Raw genomic sequence first — 18,989 nt, forward strand, 5'->3', positions numbered from 1 at the left:
TAGATGATTATATAAAACAGCAAAAGATGTTTTTTTTTTCCAGATGCCATTTGCTTTCATATTTTGTTATGCAATGAATCCTAGTTGACTTCCACTCATCGTGTTTTTTGTCTCAGGTAAGTGTCTTCTCTTTAATTATGTTCTTCCAAACAGTTTGATGCTCATGCAAACACTATGCGATATGTCCTACAGATTTAAATGCTTTATTTCCAGACTCGATTTATGTACATTCATGTGACATAATTACAAAACAGACTTTTTCATAATTGAGAAATAACGACAAACAAGCTGATTTACATTTAAAAAAAGATCATATATAAAATTGATATTCAGAGTATTTTTACACATTTTAAAGACAATAAGCTCTTTTAAAATATAAAACTGACAGTAGCTCCAACAATACAACCATAAACCTGGATGTGCAGCTGTGGCCTTATTCATGAAACACCAGCTACATTAATGCACATTTTTGTATTGAATTGAACTGAATATGGCAGGTCGAGACCCAATGAGTGTATTTAGGGGATACGCAGGATTTAAGAGAATAAGATTAGACAAACAATTGAGAGTACAGCTCACCTGTGGTTTGATTTAAAAACTATTATTAGGCTTTAAATAGGCATAAAACAAATCTAATCAAGAGGTTTGACTGGTTGTACAGCATTAAAACAGTATCTGTGCTTGCAGTGTCCACACATGTATTTCTGTGTTACTCGCACTGAATTCCTGACAGGCAGTTCTGATTCTCTGGCTCCGCCCTGTCCGACACAGCTCTGTCTGTGATTGGTCAGTTCTCATGATGCAGTTATGTACCATGTGACTGGAACACAGATCATTTTGGCCACCCTGCCATGGTCTTTGCTCCTCGTTCGGCCTGTCATCTCCAGCCGAACTCATGTCACACTGGACCGACACGAGTTGTTCTCTCTGGCACGTTCCTGTGGCCGTTTGTGTGTTCAGGGTGGTTTTTCACCCTCCGTCAGTAAAAGCGAGTGTCCTGCAAGGATAAACACGTCAGTCAGAAAATAATTCAGAAAAAAATCTTCTAAAAGTTTGAATGATTTTTTTTATATTTTTGAAAGTCTCTTATGTTCAAGGCTGTATTTATTTGATCAAAAATACAGTAAAAAATATGAAATATTAGTACAATTTAAAATAACTGTTTCCTATTTGCATGTATTTTAAAATGTAATTTATTCCTGTGATCAAAGCTGAATTTTCAGCATCATTACTCCAGTCTTCAGTGTCACATGATCCTTCAGAAATCAGTATAATATGATGATTTGCTGCTCAAGAAACGTGTATCATTATTATCAATGCTGAAAACAGTTTCTTTGATGAATAGAAAGTTAAAAAAACTGCATTTTTTTAAATAGAAGATTGTAACATGTCTTTACTGTCACTTTTGATCAACAGTATTGTTCCTGAATAAGTATTCATTTCTAAATCGTGTAGGAATACTGTCAAAACAGTTTGTGAACACTTGTCCCATTGTTTTGCTTTATAGAAATGTTTATGCACACATAATGTGTGTGTGTGTGTGTGTGTGTGTGTGTGTGTGTGTGTGTGTGTGTGTGTGTGTGTGTGTGCGCGCGTGTGTGTGAAACTGACCCCTTGGCAGCCATTAGGATTCTTCCCAGTTGTGTGAGCTTTTCTCTGAAGCGCTCAGACGCTGGAGACTGTGGAGAACTTCCTTCAGACTATCAGCTGGACAGAGACACACAATATGAATACACACATCCACGTGAAGGAAACACACACACGCAGAAGTCTTACCGAGCTCTGCCATATGAGACTCCATGTTAGACGGCAGCCGAGAGCACATTAACCCGTCGCCTACGACACAAACATCACAGCGGTTATTAAAACACCGGTCTGAAAGATCAGCACATCACACATGACACTTCTGTTAGTTTTAATCTAGAGCTCAACAGTGCTCACATAAAATGGCATTCAAATCTCTACTTTAAAAAATGGTCCAATTCTCACTATTAACTACGACTTTTGCCTCAATAAACTCCTAATTACTGCTTATTAATAGCTAATTAGGTAGTTTTCAAGTTTAGGTATTGGCTACGATTAGGGATGTAGAATATGGTCATGCAAAATAAGGCATTAATATGTGCTTTATAAGTACTAATAAACAGCCAATATCCTAGTAATATGCATGCTAATAAAAAAACTAGTTAATAGTGAGAATTGGATCCTGATTTAAAGTCTTACCAAAAAATGAAACTGTTAATGACAAAGCTTTTAATATGGATCAAGCATGAGATGCGTGTAGCAAGTTATAATATGCTTCTGTGGTTTGGAGTTAATATTGTGTCTTTACTGTTTATCCAATTTACTATTATTTTTATTTGCAAGCAAAACCACTAATGATTTTCCCCTTTTTTTAATTTGCAAAATAATCAACTGAAAATAGTTTCTCAAGCAAAAGTCTAGCACGGCATTACAAAATATATCAATTAATCATTAAAAATGTTATTTATATATGAATAGCAAAACAAAATTAATAGTAGTTTTGCATGGAAATATTTTTTGCATACTTCATACTCTATAAAACCATAAGTTAGTGTGATTTCAATAACATTTTTACAACTGTGTTTAGATTGCATTATTCGCAATGCATTCTGGGAAGTAATTAGTGAATTTCCTCTTGTACATAGATTTATAGCTTTACTCAATAAAACCATTGGCAGGTTCTGCACACCTTTCCCCGCCGCTCGAGTGTCTGCCTGCGTGAGCTGTGTGTGAGTGTTGCGTAGAGTGTGTAGTTTCCCGCTCAGCGTCTGAACGCGTTGTGTGTTCTCCTGCAGCTCTGCCTGAATACTCTTCCACGACATCTTCTCCTCCATCAGACATCCCTCCATCACGGCACGCAGCTCCTTCTCCTGAGACACCTGAGCCTGTAGAGACTCCACCTCCACACACTGCTACACACACACACACAGCAGGAGAAACACACAATAACTAAAGCAAACTTGCAGTTTTTATGTAATACATTTATGGCACTGTTTGCCACAAATTGTTGCCAGAACAGCGTTTTTTTACATGCATGGCAACCTTTGATCTTAACGTGTTTAAATGGATATATTTTATAGCATGTTGTTTGTTTTATTGTGACCTGTTACACAACTAAATTAATATAAAGTAAGTACAGTTATGCTCTTGAACCATATAAACAATACGGTAATATAAAAAGAAGCCACCTGAACACTCCCTGTTAACATTTAACAATTATAACAGGAGATTTAGAAGGTCAACGAGTGCACTACAGGCCAGAAGCTTGTCACTGCATTCAAAGAATCTCCTTTTCTAAAACATTGTTGATCTTACAGGGCACTTAAATAATAGCAAGATTTTAATTCTCATCCCTGACAGAATCTACGGCCCTAAAATCCTATTAGCATGCAAATGAGCTTTATGAAGTAAAGATCATGCCAGTGTTGCTTTATAGTAACAGTATATACAGAAGTATCTTGAATGAGCTTTTATTGCTATATTTTAAAGTTTAAAAAGTTTTAAGTTTTATTTATATTAATATTTTACTTTATTTCAACTATTTTTGTAGTTTTAGTTACCATAACAATGGCTCATGTGACTGGAAGTGATGCGGTCAGTACCTTGTGAAGCTGAATGGCCATTTCCTGCATCTCGGCCTCCAGCTGGTCGGCGTACGCCTGCTCTAACGCATCACTGGGCGGCCGGGCGTTACTATGCCAACGGGCTATTGCTGATGTCATCTTCCTCTTAGGACCAAATAGACTATGAAAAGAAAAGCACAACTAGTAAATTACAGTAAATAAATATTTTATAGATAAAATAAAATATTAATAAAATAAATTTTATACAATAAAATTAAATATGATCAAATTAAAAGAGATACAGTACATTTGTAATAAAATACAAAATAATAAAATTAAATGGGATACATTTTTAATATAATAAAATAAGTTAGTTTTAATAAAATTAAATAAATCAGATACAATTTTAATCAAATTATTTTAAAAACAATATAATACAATCAAATACATTTTAATATAATAAAAAAAAATAGTAAAGTTCAATCAATCAAATTAATTTCCATTCATCCATTCTCTAGTCTAAACCATTTGCACCATGTAGGAACATGGGGATGCTGGAACAAAATACAATTGAAAACCAAAAAAGGAATGACAATAAAAACATCTTTTATAAATGTAATTGAATTAAATGAAGGGTTGGTGAATCTGTGAAGGCCGACTCACGTGATGCCAACTTCCTTGAGGTCGTTCTCAGTGAGTGTGAGGAAGATTCTCAGGTCGATGTCTTGCTCCTCCAGGAGGGGGAGGTACTTACTGAACCCGATCTGCTCCAGAAACTCTGCTAGATCCTGAGACACACACACTTCACTGGTGCATCTGACGTCAGGAACACATCGCTACATAACACCCACGTGCAAGCCACTAGAAGAGTATGAAAACACACACACACACACTCACCTTGGGTCCAGTGTATGAAGGAGGAGGTCCAGAGGAAGACGGCGTCTCCCGGTATCCTGAGCTGTTATGGGGAATCCTGCCTTTGGAGTGCTGGAGTTTATTGGGTCGACGTGGACAACTCCTCTTTGCCTGATCAGAGTCCTGCAAACATGAATGAGACTTTAAGTTCCAGTTTGTCTGAGATGTGTGTTGTGATCTACAGTGATGCATGATGGTTCAGACCTCGTTGCTCTCCAGCGACGCCTCTCTGCTGAGTCCGAGGAGATGAGACAACCCTTCACTGCTGCTGCTGCTGCTCCTCACGGTGGGCATGTCGTTATCAAACATCAGCTCATCTGCACAAACAGTGGAGGCAGAATCACATGATAGCGGGTGCATTGGTGAGAATGATTGACATCTCACTGAAGCGCTCACCTCTACTGCTGTTGCTCTGGCCGTCGAGCTCATTGATGGGGGAAGTGACGTCACGATTGCAGATTTCCTCGCTCTGATGTCTAACTTCACGTAATGTCATGTATCCGGGTGGAGTCACAGGAACCTCTGCGATCAAAGAACATTTGCACACGCTGTATGTTTTTGAAAGAAGTCTCTTCTGCTCACCAAGGCTGCACTGATTTGATCAAAACTACAGTAAAAACAGTTAAGTATTATTACAATTTAAACTGTTTTCTATTTGAATATATTTTAAAAAGTTATTTATTATCTACATTATTTATTTCTGCGATCAAAGCTGAATTTTCAGCATCATTACTCCAGTCTTCAGTGTCACATGATCCTTCACAAATCATTCTAATATGATGATTTGACACTCAAGAAACATTATCAATGTTAAAAAAACAGCTGTGTTGATTAATATTTTTGTAGAAACTGATTTTTTTCAGGATTCAATGTTTAAAAACCCCAAACTTTTGAACAGAGGTGTTAAACTACCGTTTAAAAGTTTGGGGTCAGGAAGATTTTTTTAAAAGAAATTCATATTTTTGTTTAGCAAGGATGCATTAAATTGATCAAAAGTGAAAGTAAAGATTTCTGTTTGAAATAAATGCTGTTCTTTTGAAATTTAACCATATTCATCAAAGAATCCTGAAAAAAAATGCATCACGTTTCCAGCACAACAGTTTTCAACATTGATAATAATCATAAATCAGCATATTAGAATGATTTCTGGAGTAATCATGGAGTAATGATGCTGAATAAATTACATTTAACATATATTCAAATAGAAATCAGTTATTTTAAATGGTACTACTATTTCACAATCACTTTTTGATCAAATAAATGCAGTGAGTCTTTTAAAAACAACGTTTGAGCACATCTATATTGCGAGTACCGTGTTTGGAGCCGACTCTGAAGCGTGCGATCGCTTGAGGGCCGTCGTGAATGCTGGGTCCTCTGGTTCTACTGCGAGCTGAACGCACTCGAGGGCTCGAACTTTCTTCTTCAGAGGAACTCAACTCCTCATACTGAGCTACAGAGAGAGATTAGGTTGTGTTATTCTCTGCATGTATGATAAACAGGAAGATTAGAAACGCTGAGGTGTGTGACTGACATGATTTGACTCTCATGACGTGCATGTCGATGAGGCTGGCGATTTTAGTGTGTCCGTACAACATAGCCAGAGCTCTCGCCGTTTCTCCCTTGATGTTCCTCTCCTCCGTTCGTACACCCTGTATCATACACAGAATCAAGAATACTGAAAAACATACATGCATTTATTATATTAATATAAGGGGAGTAAATATATGCTCTTACATCATTTAGTTCAGACTCGTAATTGACTTGTAGTGAGATATCATGAAAGAAGAAATTCGATTTGATTTTATTTATTTTTGATCAATGTAGTATAATTCTTTAAAACTATGCGAAGAATAATAAGAGGGACAGTTCATACTAAAAAGTAGATTTGGATCAGGGGAAATTTTGCATCTGAAAATAGGTCTCGATTATCATTTTTCATAATGGATGCATAGGGTTTTCTTTGTCAGACTAATTCACAACCAAAAAAATACTGTTTTTTTATTTTAAATATATAATATTTCATAGTAAAGTCACACTTGCATGGTTGAGGAGGTACTGAACGATGATTTCATGGCCAGATGCTGCTGCTTCCATGAGTGGTGTGAATCCTGACAGCGGCTCTCTGTGAGGACAGGTCAGAGATTTAATGGCTCTCAAAAGGACACGCTTTTACTGACAGTTATGTATTGTTAATGTATGAACTGTAATTCTGTCATGACAACTCTGAGTGATTGGAAGTGTGATGGATGTGACGATGTTGATATGTTTGGTCTTGGTGGAGTAGATCTGCTACGCTGCTGCAGAACGAGTACGGGACTTGCTACTGTCAATACATACACAGACATGCTGCAATATAGTGTACATTAGTGACCCGTAGCAGATCTGTACAGCTGGGGAAGGAGAAGGTTTTCTGAAAGCACGTTGCAACGCTACAGCAAACGCTGACCAAGTTTTTGAAGGTTGAGCAGCGAACTCATTGGCTACTGATACAGCAGGAACCAATCAGCTGTGCCCTATAGAGAATGAAGTAATTGCAAACCATCTAGAGTTTCATGACAGAACTTTGTATTGTTGTAGATGCAGCAAATCATCATATTAGAATGATTTCTAAAGGATCATGTGACACTAATGCAAAGCTGAGTTTTCAGCATAATTACTCCAGTCTTCACAGGACTAAATTACATTTTAAAATATATTTAAACAGAAAACAGTTATTTTCAGTTGTAATAATATTTCACAATATTACTGTTTTTACAGTGTTTGATCAAATAAATGCAGCCTTTGGTGAGCAGAAGAGACCCCTTTAAAAACATTAAAAAATATATATAAATTATTCCAAACTGTAGACAGCCAGTGTATCATTTCGCAAATAAAAAAATATTTTGCATTTGTAATCCAATCCTGTGTAAACCTTTCAGCAGACTTCAGATCAAAAAATAGGTCAAGATACTGAGGATATCAACTTCAGTTTATTCATCATATCCGAACTGAAAAGTCAATGTCTAGGGCACACTGCATTGTGGGATTTAAAAAAGTCCCATGCAACAGAAAATGTGCATATTGTGCTAAGTATATATACTACAAAAGCAGTATTGTCTGCTATTCTGAACAAAGCTTGCGTGTGTAAGAAAGAAGGAGAGAATGATAGTTAGAAGGATATTATAGAAGGAGATTGGTATTAATGAACACGGATGTTACTCACTTGACATTTGCATTGGCGTGATGCTCTAATAAGAATTTGACCATCTGCTGATGTCCAGTAGCCGTGCTGTGCAACAATGCCGTCCATCCGTGCACATCCTTACACTCGAGCTGCGCTCCTTTCTGTACAGAGAGAACCTTTCATCCAGTATTGTACAGTTCTGGCTTTGAGAAAGAAACAACTTTTCTTTGTCACTGTTAACAGATTCTCAGCATGAATCTCACCTGCAGCAGGAAGTGGGCGATGCTCTCGTTTCCACAGCTGGCGGCGAGCATCAGGGGTGTGAGTCCTTTAGACGTGGTGGTGCTGACACTGATGCCCGTCTCCAGCAGGAGGTTAGCGATGCTATCGTGACCGATATACGCTGCGTACATCAGAGGAGTCCAACCACCAATGTTCTTCCCATCCAAATCCACGTCTCCCCTGATATAACATTTGGAAACGATAAAAAGTGGAGATTTTGTAAATAAGTCATTTTTTTGTATTTAGTAACGTTTGGTAAATGAGTCATCAGGTATCATGAAAACCTTATTAGGGAAAATTTTAAAGTATGGCATCTGAGACGTGATAACAGTTTGTATCCACTCTATGTACTGAATAGATTCTAAATAACAGCTGTAATGTAAGAATTATCATTAATGTTAACATTCTAGGAATCATTTATTTTACTGTTTTTTTTTCTAAGGATTTCTGCAGGTTTTATGAAGGTACATTTAAGACTTTTTAAAGATCTTTTTAAGACCAAGTACATAAACTGTAAGGAACAAATTTAAGGCAACACAATACGTCAATATGTTCTTGAAATGTAAATGTCTAGGGAGAAACACAAAGAGTTGTTTTAGCAAAACTTCGGAGTTTGAAAATAAAACTTCCAACAAATATCAATTACTTGTTAATTCATTTTACAAAGAAGTAGCTTGAATCACTTTGCTCCCAACCAATAGAATATGGAAATTACTTTTACTGTATCTTCTGATCACACGGCAAAAAGTTTTTTTTTTAAATCTTCCAGTTTATTTTCCTTTTTAAGGTCTTAATTTGTTTGAGGGAGGATTAAGACTTTTTAAGACCCACAGAAAACCAGTTTTTTACAACCAAAAACGTTTTTCTTTTAAAACCGAACCTTTTCTTTAAAATCTATTTTATTTAAGTCACGATCGTCTTTTCTTCCCTATTGTGACAAATCAGAGTGAAACGGCTTCTTGAAAGAGAAAAAAAAAGTAGGGCGGGTCCATAGGGGAATTGATTTGATAGTTGTGGTTTGCTATTGCTATAAATCCTGCAACATTCCACAAAAAAGAAGTATCAGTTTTGATTTCATGGTAACTTTACAGTGCATGATCTGTTTCTGAAACATGATAGCAGTGCATCATGCATGTATCTATGCACTGTTTGTATGCACACAGCCGTCCATGCTTGTTAGTTCTTTTACAGTCTATGATTTTGACATTAATGTCAACGTTCTAGGAACGTTTTTTGGGGGGTTATTTTTTACAACCACAAACTAATGTTCTGAGAACCATGGCTGTTTCTTTGAAAATCTACTTCATGCACACAGGACTAAAACATGTCAAAATACAGCCAGCTAGGTAACATGCATGAACATCCAAAGTGTTCTATATTACCTGCGAATGCATTCGGCCACAACATCATACTGTCCGATAGAGCAGGCGGTGTGAAGATCCAGCGGCACGTTGAGCTCCTCTGGGCCGATCAGAGCACCTCCACCGTCCGCCAGCCACACAGACAGACTCGCGCCCAACTGATCCGACTCACTGCTGGCCTCGTCGCTCAGTTCAGACATGCTCCTCTGCAAATGAGCTTTGAAATTTACAGTATGCATATGTTATTATTTATTTGATCTCTCTCCAAATAATTAGCAGTTTATACAATGAAATTATATTCCGTTATTTGGTCTCAGACATTTAAAGGGCTAATGTCCGTGCCTCAATTATGCTATCTCATACTACTATCCATAACTTATTATGTTTATAGCATGGTTATGATGCAAAACTTTAGATAAACTAAACAATAAATATGGAAATGACAACTTTTTACAACAACAATTAATGCCATAAACGCATAACCCAACAACTAAATAAAGCACCCGAAAACTAAAAGCTTACAAACCTTGAAAAAATTAAAGTTTGCAATTTTCTACGTTTTTTTTTCAGAAATCGCAACAGCATCGGCAACTCAAAGGAAGTTTTGTGTTCCAACCGGGCAGTGTTGTTGAATATGTAGTATGGAGCACACAGGGAGTTGTAGTCTTTTGTTGGTTTCCCATAATTCAGTATGAACTGCAAGTGCGCAATGTAGGACTGGGTATCCCATGAGCCTCTGCTCCAGCACTGATATTTTACGTGCCTGACGACTTAAAACAGCAACACGTTTGTCGATAAACTGCAAAGGAATTTTACACATAAAATGAAAGGTTTGCTTTCACGAAAAAGCGTTGACTTGAGGTGAAATAACCCGCTTAAAATAAGCTGATAATTCTAATGTAACGTTAAGCCTTTTAAATATGTTGCCATAGCATCTTAGACGACATCGTCAACACGCTGCCACCGAAATACAATAGTATTTGTTAAAGAAAAAGGGTACATATAACAAATTATATAAGGTTTATAAATAATAAATATTATATAAAACACATATAGTATTAAACTTCACACAAAGTGAGCAAAGCTTTGGTTGTATTCACTTTAACTGCATTTTTTTTCTATAAAGTTGTTCTCAATGGATTGAACATTTTACCACGTAAAATATGATTAGAAATATTTTATTCTTAATGAAATTCATAAAGAATGTACAGCAAAATCATGCAATAGAAGTATCAGGTTTCTACTTAAGGCACACATCTTGCTGGTTGATGTTAATGGGTACAGTCATAAATTGAAGTTGAAGCAAAACTCTTCATGTGTTTTAGTGAAAACAAAAGGTTTTGTGCCGTCATCAGTCTGTGTGTGTTTAGTTGTCTCCCGGGGCCCTTGCAGGGTGTGTCTCTCCTGAGATTGGTCTGTTTTGTCTGTGGGTTGTGTGTTCCTCTCAGCTCTCCGGTGGAACACTGGTTTGCACTCAGAGACAGTGGTGACCCGGGCCGAGGTCATTGCTATGGAGACAGAGACAGCAATTTTATATCATAAGGTCAGAGGTTTTCAGGGGCCACAAGGGGGGAGGGGGGTTAGTGAACAAGTTTAGGTGAAAAAAATGTGTAAAAAATGAAAAAAAAAAAAAAAACCTTAATTACCTAAATAGATTAATGTAAAAAAAAAATGTTTAAATAAACAAAAAATGCTTAAAATAAATGAATAAAATTTAAAGCAGGCCTGCCAACTTCTGAGTTCAGCTTAGAGTGAGAATTATAGTATTGACACAAATTTCACAATTTGCTACGAATCATAAGCTTGTGATTTGATTCCGATCTTGATTTCAATTAGATTCAATTTCATTTCGATACTGTATATCAGGTACAGTACATGTTATTTTTTCTCAAGGAAAAAATATGATGACAGAATTTTCATTTTTGGGTGAACTATCCCTTTAAAAGTTAAAATTAACAACATATTTGTAATGTATACAATTGGATATAAGGCAGTTTTTAATAATAATAAAGTTATAATAATACATTTTTAGTGATTTAAGGAATGTAATATAGTGCATTGTTTTTTTGCAAAATGCTCCTTTCTAGAGTTCATATTTCTATCTAATCTTTCTAACATACTATGGACACTGAGTTGCTTTTCCTGAGGTAAATGTAAAGTTAGGTTACATTGTTTACAAGCTGTTTTATGGACGTCTTTCTACCGTTGAAACACGGACTGAGCGAATACATGAGACATTTCAATAAGTCTTAGTTTCTTTCAGCATACCTTCTTATGTTCATGCTTATTTTGTGCTAACTATAGAAAGGAGGAAGATATACCACGTGAACTGGGGCACTACAGCGATCTCTCACACCACATTAAAGAGCACATTTATTGTTTGATAAATAAAAATAAAACTTGTTTTATATCAAAAGTAAACTGCTCTGTCTTCTCTATCAGAAAGTTGTCAGTGTCCGCTTTGCTCCTCGATGTGTTTTGAGAGTTGACAGCCCCGTTAAAGTAAATAAACAGTAAATGGTGAAATAAATAATAACTAACAGCACAGCACTACAGTAAACATAAAAAAACCCATAACAGAAACTTTATACATGATGTCTTTATACATGAAAATATCTGGGTCCCTCACACAAGGATATTTGGGGGTTCATTTGTGGCATGTAAAAGATTGAAATCCCCTGTTGTAAATCACACACATAAAAAAGGTATAAATATATAAATGTAGATTTATGCTGCTGCCTTACATGACTGTATGAGTTTGAACTGTCTGGCTCTTTCCTCTTCTATCTTCTTCCTGTAGTCTCCTGAGATCGCTCGCATTACCTGCCTCTTCTTCACCAAAGGAGCTTTGGAGCTTCGTAAAGTCTTCAGAGCACGACTTGCTTCTTCCCCTAAACGGAGACATATAGGTGTGTTAATGGCATGTCGTAATTACCGTTAAAAGCGTTCATATCCTCGTAGAGCTCGTTATTACAACTTGTAATGCCTGCTACAGACTGTGCGATTTCAGCAATCCTACAAGATCATTACAAATCACACTGTACGACATGGATCTAATAAACTTGTGCACGACATGCATGTAGACTGTACGATTATGAACTATTGAATCATAGGCTACGGCACTAGTTAGTATAGAAGAATAAAACGTCAGTAGCATGTGCTTGTGGTAAACAAATAGAACAAGATGAATCGCACTTTGGCAATTTTGGTTTTTATGTGAGCTGAAAAAAAGAGAAGGAACTAAAAGAGGAGAATATGGACGCGGTCATTGCTAGGAAAAAGAGGCCAAATTGGCATGTTATTTTGTAAATAGAGCTTGAGGTATAAGTGGTTTTAAGTTTTCCAATTGATCAATACACCGTTTCATGTGCATTTTTATTGGCTAGTCAGTAGACGTAGGTCATAACAGCAAACACACTGAGATGTTCATGCTGAATTTATGATACTCAGGAAATGATCGCAGACCATCTTTGGTCACAATACCGCGACAACGCCATCTTTGAAACGCTCTCACTGTACGATGTAGGACCATCGTTTAGGAGTCACGACCACAGAAATCACCACGATTGGTCTTTTTTGGTCTGAGACAGCACAAAATACTGTGTATCAAGCATAAGATGGCAATTTCTGAGAGCTCCTACTTGTACCACGTGACCGCTGTACCACCTGACTGCTGCAGATTAATTTAGGTCGTATATAGTGGTGCTGTAGGAATGTATAATTCCCAGTCCGACAATCTCGACATTACAGTAATTATGATTCTGACATGGCGTGAACGCAGCATATGCATTGAGAGAAGTCCAGTATTTTTGTCCAGAGTTTGTGTTAGTATATATATATATATATATATATATATATATATATATAGATGTTGTATTTGTAGTTTTGTCAATCACACTCACTTTGTTTGCTGGAGGTCTTTTGAGTTCTCAGGCCCAGCTCGAGCTGTTCGATGCACCAGTCCAGCTCTCGAATCAGCTGCTCATCAGGAGTCTAACACACACACAGTTATAAAGTCAACTTTATTTGCCACAGCTTATACATGCAAACACACTGATAAATAATGTATATATGAAGTATATGTAAATATCATGTACTTTTTTTTTCTACAGGGTCCTCGATGATGTTTGCTCAATTTTAAAACCATGCAATTGTGTATGTGCTTACTAATTCTGTGGTCTCTTGTTTAGATGTTTCCTCAGCTGTGCTTTTTATCCCTTTCTGCTGACTGTCTTTCCCATCACCTGCTGTTTTCTTCTTCTTCTTCTTCTTGTGTTTTTTAGCACTGACAGGAGCTTCAGAGCTTTGGGCTGCTGTTTTGGGGTCCAGCACTGTGTCAATGACTGCCTCTCCACTCTTGCCATCCGTGTTTTTCTCATTTCCCAGCATTATGGGTGTTCCTGGAAAGCGTACACAAATTGAGAGCATTTATCTGGATGTTACTAAACCACACTGTTTAATAAAAAATAAAAGTCGTTAAAATTACATGTATATTCAATACATTCACCTTGAATGGTTTATGGAAATCTTACCAGTTCCATTTGACTCCTCTGTCATAGCTGGAGTTTTAATATTCTAAAACCCAAATTCGAAGTCTATACACAAACGATCAACTATCAAGTGTGCAGCACTTAAGGAAAAACAAAAATCGAACAGAAATGTGACAGAGTCAGTTAATTACTTCTGATTTTTAAATGTATACTATTTACAGTTTTTAGCTACTCATCATGAGTTAATATTCCATATGTGTGCACCAATTAAAGGGTTCCGACGATAACAAATTCGCTATTCTAGAGGTTCCTACTGCAGCGTGATATGCTTTACAATGGTAACACACAAAGACTGCACTAAAAAAAGTAGTTGATCTCAGAAGCATTTGACTTCGTTGTTTTCAGGGCAACGATTGTTGCAATAATGTATCAATAATATTTTGTATTAGTTATTATTAAAAGGAACCGTAAGAGACGGTTGTTCTTACAAGATGATTATGCAATCGACAACAACAGACTAGAAATGAAAAGCTTTTTAAAAGCATCTAACGCCGATGTTTCACGAAGATTGTTGATAAACAGTCATGAAGCCATTGGAAACAGCTAACCGTTTAAACAATCTGAATTCATCTGCAGAAACCAAACAAAAAGGGTTTTAACAATTGCATCAAAATCGCGCTATAACTATTATAAATAAATACTAAAGAATGGTAAAATCTTCCCCTCGGCACCTCCAGCCAATGAGAGACGAGGTGGGCGTGGCTTAACGCGCGCACAGACGTCAGTGCCTGTATAAATTTAGGGCAGTTTGCGCTGCGCGTGACCGACGTTCCTTGTTTTGGGTTTGACGGATTAACCGTAACAAAAAATCGTAAGTATCGTTAACATTCGGTCTTTTACAAAAAATCGCTATCTTATCTTGAATGTAACATTAAATAGTCTATGTATAGCATTTTTTAAAACCCAAATCATCTTTCAGTCTGTTTTCGGTGTTTGAATTCGCAAGCGGCGGTTTTAGATCATTTTTGTCGCGGTAACGTTAGCAACAAGCTAAGCTAACGAACGTGAGTTCATTTTTACTTGTGATTTAGTTGGGAAGTTTTTTTTCGCTATTTTAACCTTAAATAGGCGCTTTTAGTACGTAATCTATCAACATGTGTCGTATTTCATTTAAACACTTTTATATGGAGTTACTGAATTGTCGGTGTAGACAAAGAGAAGGCTATAATTGGTGTTCTTGGGCGCCATGTTACACATAAAGGCAGAAACGTGTCTGTGTCTCATCCTGAGATGGTGGACTTCACTACTGCATAAATCCGAGCTTCTAGATTTCAATTTGCCGGTTGTTTCTCATCTCTTTCGCTAAAATTGAAGCGGACATGGCGTATTTGTAGTACTAGTTGCTGAATGGTTGACTGAAACCTACTACCGTTGAACATTTTTGCCTTCAGGCAATGTGTGTGTGTTGAATGGGACTCGGTTATGTGTGTGTGAGACACCCAGTGTCCCTCTGTGAGTTGTTCAGCTTTTTATTTCGTTTACGACACGCGTTTCTATCTGCTTATTTATCCACATTACTCCGCACACCAAATTAATTCCTAAAATCCGTACGTTTAATAAAATTATACATTTAATATTTTGCCAGTTTTAAAGTTACACGTTTATGTTTGATCTCCTAAACGGCGCCAGCAAGTTGTACATTAGCATAGGGTATTCCTCATTTGCTATGCTCCTTTCATAAACATTAAATTCTTTACTGCATGACTTTATTATGGGCGGGACCGAAAGAGTTTTGTTGTTGATTACGTCATTGCATGCGGAATCCCCCCCGGCTGCTGTTCTCATCGGCTCTTGTTTCTCTTTAGACCGCTTCATTAGAGTGCCATGGCACGTACCAAACAGACTGCCCGTAAATCCACCGGTGGTAAAGCCCCTAGGAAGCAGCTTGCTACCAAAGCAGCCAGGAAGAGTGCGCCGTCTACAGGTGGAGTCAAGAAGCCCCACAGATACCGGTGAGAAACACGTTGTTTATGTAGGCATGTGCTTGTATGAACATTTTTATCGTTTTTTTTTTTGATATGCATTTATATGCATGTACATTTATTCACATTTATACTATGCAAGCATGCCTTTATGCATGTGTATACACTTATGCATTGTGTAATATATTGTTTGTATATGCATGTATGATTTATGTATACAGTGCATATGTACGTGTACATTTCATATAGTTTTTTACATGCTTATTTCATGTGTGTATAAATGGTACTTTGCATTTTTTTCAAATATCAATAGCTACTAAATGGAAATTTTTTTCTGCCTTTCACTCTAGTCCAGGAACTGTGGCTCTTCGTGAGATCCGTCGGTACCAGAAGTCCACCGAGTTGCTGATCCGCAAGCTTCCGTTCCAGCGTCTGGTTCGGGAGATTGCTCAGGATTTCAAGACGGACTTGCGTTTCCAGAGCGCTGCCATTGGTGCCCTGCAGGTGTGTTTTCTAGTTGTGGATTTTGTATAGCTCTACCTAATACAGCCGATCGAAACCTTTTTGTCCCCCATTGTCCACAATATTTGACAGCCCCCCGTACTCAATTTCTACCCAATAAAATATTGTAGAGCTTGGCATAACTACAAAGATGTACATTTATTAAAATAACCAAATATTTAGATATTTTGTAGTTTTAGCTCATTTTAATTCAGTGGGCCCTGGCTCTCCTAGTTGAGATCCGCTGACCTAATGCTTAAGTTTTTTATTTTTGGTGTGTCCTAATGTTTGTCTTTGAATTGTAGGAGGCAAGCGAAGCATATCTGGTGGGTCTGTTTGAGGACACTAACTTGTGCGCCATCCACGCCAAACGTGTCACCATCATGCCCAAAGACATCCAGTTGGCTCGTCGAATCCGCGGAGAGCGTGCTTAAACTTTACCATTTACTCAACTTTATTTTTGTGTGTGGAGGAAGATATGAGGGATGGGTTTGAGTGGGTGGGTCGGGTGGGAGGGGCATTGGGGTTCTTATGCTCTTGACTATAAATGCCTGTGTAGTTTAAGTTTATTTTTTGGTAGTTGCGGTAGGGGAGGGGTATCTTGTTTAAAGTTGATAGTAGGGGGGGGCAGCGTCAGAACATTCCGGGAGCTCCTCAGGGTTTTAAAGTTTGTATTTTAGACTTTCATATACCTCTGCCTAGTCTGCATGCTTCATGATGAATTAGAATGTCCATTTGATTTCTATCGTTATTATATTGGGTTTCTCTTCTATTGTGGCCATTTGGTTGTAAATAAACTTTCCACTACCTCAATCTTGCTGCTGCTCATTTTGTCTTCATTTGGGTTTCACATGTCAGTCTTTTTTCTTTTGGCATATTTGAGGTTTGAGGCATCTAGACCATGGATGTTTAGATCAAGAAGAACATTTGTCCTGTAGGGTCACTGTCCTGCAGAGTTTAGCCCAACCCTGATGCTAACTCTCCTTCCTATATCTTTTCTAGTAATCCTGAAGACCTTGATTGGCTTGTTCAGTTGTGATTGATTACTAAAGTTGGTCAAAGTTGCGCTTCCATGATCTAGATTTTAATTTCCAACAAAGCTCCAATTTAAATTAATCTGAGTTTGAGGACTTAAAAAAAGTAAAAAGGATGGCATTTATTTCAATCGGAAGATGTAACTAAATGGGTTTAAAGTCATGTTTTAGCCCAGGTTTCACCAGAATAAAATGGATGTTTTAACTGAAAGCAACTTGAATAAAAGTCAGAGCCATTGTTTTGTCCAGATGCACACCAGTAATATTTTTTCTAAAGCACGTTTATGAAAGCTACTTAAATGTCTTAATTGAACTAAAGCCTAATCCTGTCTTAATCCAAACCCTGTCTGTGAAACCTGGCCTTAAAGTAAAAACCAACAACTAAAACAAGTTTACACACTTTATTATACAGATCATTACTTAATGAAGACCCATTCTCAATGTGTTCGATCATGAGTTTCTCTGATCCCTAAATCAGCAGTCACGCCACAATTGCAATTCAGAAAGTTTCCCCATTAGGCTTCCTATCTAACTTTCCAATATAAACATTACATGTTCACTGCACTCGTACTGAGGACGGTCAGTTTGATATTTCTGAGAATGCTTTTTTAATTCTGAAGGCATCAATAATTGATAAATAAACATCACAAATGCAAAATGTCTCTTAAGCCACTATGATGGTTTGTTTTTGACAGCGACTTCCTCCTGTTCATCACTGGACAGCAGTCCTGGTAAATGTTCATACAGGTTTTTCTCCAGAGACTCGTCCATCTCGGTCTCTTTCCTGAACGCGCACCAGAGGAGGAAACCCACTCCAAAGACACTGATGGGTACAACTTTCCACCAGGGACGCTGGTAATTGCTACCCATGGAACGGTCCACATTCCAGTTTCGGTGACTGGCTTTGCTTGTTGAGAACTTGATGGGCTTAGATATTACTTCATCATCATCATCATCCGGAGGTTTTCTGGACTTTGCACAAAGCTGTGATGTAATGGACAGCATCCTTGTGGCACATGGTCTACAGGTAGAAAAGTAATGAACATTTAATAAAACAGTACGTTTATAGATCTGCTTAAATATCACACCATTAGAGATATTATACATCCAGTGCTTATTTTTGTCAAAAACAATGATGTACCACTGATTGTTATATCCCTCTAGCCAAGGTCAGCTGACAATTTAAGAGATCATAAAAGAGTGTTTAACAAACAAAGAAAAGAAATCGGTTTAAGAAATACATTTCAATGATCAACAAAATGTCTCAATTAATTAAAAGTTTGTCTTCATTAATGTCCGACGCAAAGCAATTTGGCAGCACAAACCCAATCGAGGTGAAAGGTTGTTATTTCATAATATATACAAGGACAAAATATTCACTTGCCTTAAATTCACATTGCTTCGGCTTGTAAAAACATTGTGACTTAAAGAAATTCGTGATAAATGAAAGCAGGCTTTTGACATCTTCAGAGCTTCTTCATATCAGACGTAACTCTCCCAGGTCATGTAACGAGTGCTACTGTAAATTCCACCCGGAAGGAAACTACAATTAACTGAAGTTGTAGTTCCGCTTTGATCTTTAGACGTTTTAAAAGAACAGTTTGTCTAATCACTTCAAATATACTACAGGGCTGCTCATAATACAAATATGATAAAAACATCATCGTATTCTAA

General features: G+C 37.2%; 4 protein-coding genes across 5 annotated transcripts; 1 reads left to right on the forward strand and 3 right to left on the reverse strand.

The window, feature by feature from the left end:
• Nucleotides 1–182: 182 nt before the first annotated feature.
• On the reverse strand, nt 183–9,936 carry anks3 (ankyrin repeat and sterile alpha motif domain containing 3). Its single transcript, XM_077245364.1, has 16 exons — nt 9,835–9,936; nt 9,330–9,525; nt 7,929–8,127; nt 7,705–7,826; nt 6,543–6,624; nt 6,034–6,151; nt 5,815–5,952; nt 4,899–5,024; nt 4,707–4,819; nt 4,485–4,625; nt 4,251–4,375; nt 3,627–3,768; nt 2,714–2,936; nt 1,777–1,836; nt 1,612–1,707; nt 183–997 (listed from the first exon to the last, which is right to left on the reverse strand). The coding sequence occupies exons 2-15, from the start codon at nt 9,506–9,508 to the stop codon at nt 1,625–1,627; spliced, it is 1,851 nt and encodes a 616-aa protein (XP_077101479.1). The 5' UTR covers nt 9,509–9,525; nt 9,835–9,936; the 3' UTR covers nt 183–997; nt 1,612–1,624.
• Nucleotides 9,937–10,470: 534 nt separating this feature from the next.
• On the reverse strand, nt 10,471–15,623 carry cunh8orf33 (chromosome unknown C8orf33 homolog). 2 transcript variants are annotated; one of them, XM_077245366.1, is made up of 6 exons: nt 15,605–15,623; nt 13,841–13,938; nt 13,476–13,708; nt 13,211–13,301; nt 12,053–12,199; nt 10,471–10,816 (listed from the first exon to the last, which is right to left on the reverse strand). In XM_077245366.1, the coding sequence occupies exons 2-6, from the start codon at nt 13,863–13,865 to the stop codon at nt 10,593–10,595; spliced, it is 720 nt and encodes a 239-aa protein (XP_077101481.1). In that variant the 5' UTR covers nt 13,866–13,938; nt 15,605–15,623; the 3' UTR covers nt 10,471–10,592. The 2 variants fall into 2 exon arrangements, with proteins under 2 accessions (XP_077101481.1, XP_077101480.1); XM_077245365.1 differs by lacking the exon at nt 15,605–15,623 and adding an exon at nt 14,407–14,425.
• On the forward strand, nt 14,550–17,094 carry h3f3d (H3 histone, family 3D). Its single transcript, XM_077245367.1, has 4 exons — nt 14,550–14,669; nt 15,664–15,810; nt 16,131–16,284; nt 16,587–17,094. The coding sequence occupies exons 2-4, from the start codon at nt 15,683–15,685 to the stop codon at nt 16,713–16,715; spliced, it is 411 nt and encodes a 136-aa protein (XP_077101482.1). The 5' UTR covers nt 14,550–14,669; nt 15,664–15,682; the 3' UTR covers nt 16,716–17,094.
• A 608-nt stretch (nt 17,095–17,702) lies between these two features.
• On the reverse strand, nt 17,703–18,841 carry uqcc4 (ubiquinol-cytochrome c reductase complex assembly factor 4). Its single transcript, XM_077245368.1, has 2 exons — nt 18,700–18,841; nt 17,703–18,336 (listed from the first exon to the last, which is right to left on the reverse strand). The coding sequence occupies exons 1-2, from the start codon at nt 18,777–18,779 to the stop codon at nt 17,988–17,990; spliced, it is 429 nt and encodes a 142-aa protein (XP_077101483.1). The 5' UTR covers nt 18,780–18,841; the 3' UTR covers nt 17,703–17,987.
• Nucleotides 18,842–18,989: the final 148 nt, after the last annotated feature.

Source organism: Siphateles boraxobius, unplaced genomic scaffold, assembly GCF_051911475.1.
Source record: "Siphateles boraxobius isolate OS27281-9 unplaced genomic scaffold, OSU_SipBor_1 26, whole genome shotgun sequence".
Taxonomy (NCBI): domain Eukaryota; kingdom Metazoa; phylum Chordata; class Actinopteri; order Cypriniformes; family Leuciscidae; genus Siphateles; species Siphateles boraxobius.

Coding starts and splice junctions, on each gene's coding strand:
- anks3 (XM_077245364.1), bottom strand. CDS start 9,508: ATGTCTGAACTGAGCGACGAGGCCAGCAGTGAGTCGGATCAGTTGGGC. Junction 7,827..7,928: donor TCGCCCACTTCCTGCTGCAG/GTGAGATTCATG, acceptor CTCTCTGTACAG/AAAGGAGCGCAGCTCGAGTG. Junction 5,025..5,814: donor CAGAGTCGGCTCCAAACACG/GTACTCGCAATA, acceptor CTTTGATCGCAG/AGGTTCCTGTGACTCCACCC.
- cunh8orf33 (XM_077245366.1), bottom strand. CDS start 13,865: ATGACAGAGGAGTCAAATGGAACTG. Junction 13,302..13,475: donor AACAAGAGACCACAGAATTA/GTAAGCACATAC, acceptor TGTGTGTGTTAG/ACTCCTGATGAGCAGCTGAT. Junction 12,200..13,210: donor AAAGACCTCCAGCAAACAAA/GTGAGTGTGATT, acceptor GTCTCCGTTTAG/GGGAAGAAGCAAGTCGTGCT.
- h3f3d (XM_077245367.1), top strand. CDS start 15,683: ATGGCACGTACCAAACAGACTGCCCGTAAATCCACCGGTGGTAAAGCC. Junction 15,811..16,130: donor AAGAAGCCCCACAGATACCG/GTGAGAAACACG, acceptor CTTTCACTCTAG/TCCAGGAACTGTGGCTCTTC. Junction 16,285..16,586: donor CTGCCATTGGTGCCCTGCAG/GTGTGTTTTCTA, acceptor TTTGAATTGTAG/GAGGCAAGCGAAGCATATCT.
- uqcc4 (XM_077245368.1), bottom strand. CDS start 18,779: ATGTCAAAAGCCTGCTTTCATTTATCACGAATTTCTTTAAGTCACAAT. Junction 18,337..18,699: donor CGAAGCAATGTGAATTTAAG/GCAAGTGAATAT, acceptor TTCTACCTGTAG/ACCATGTGCCACAAGGATGC.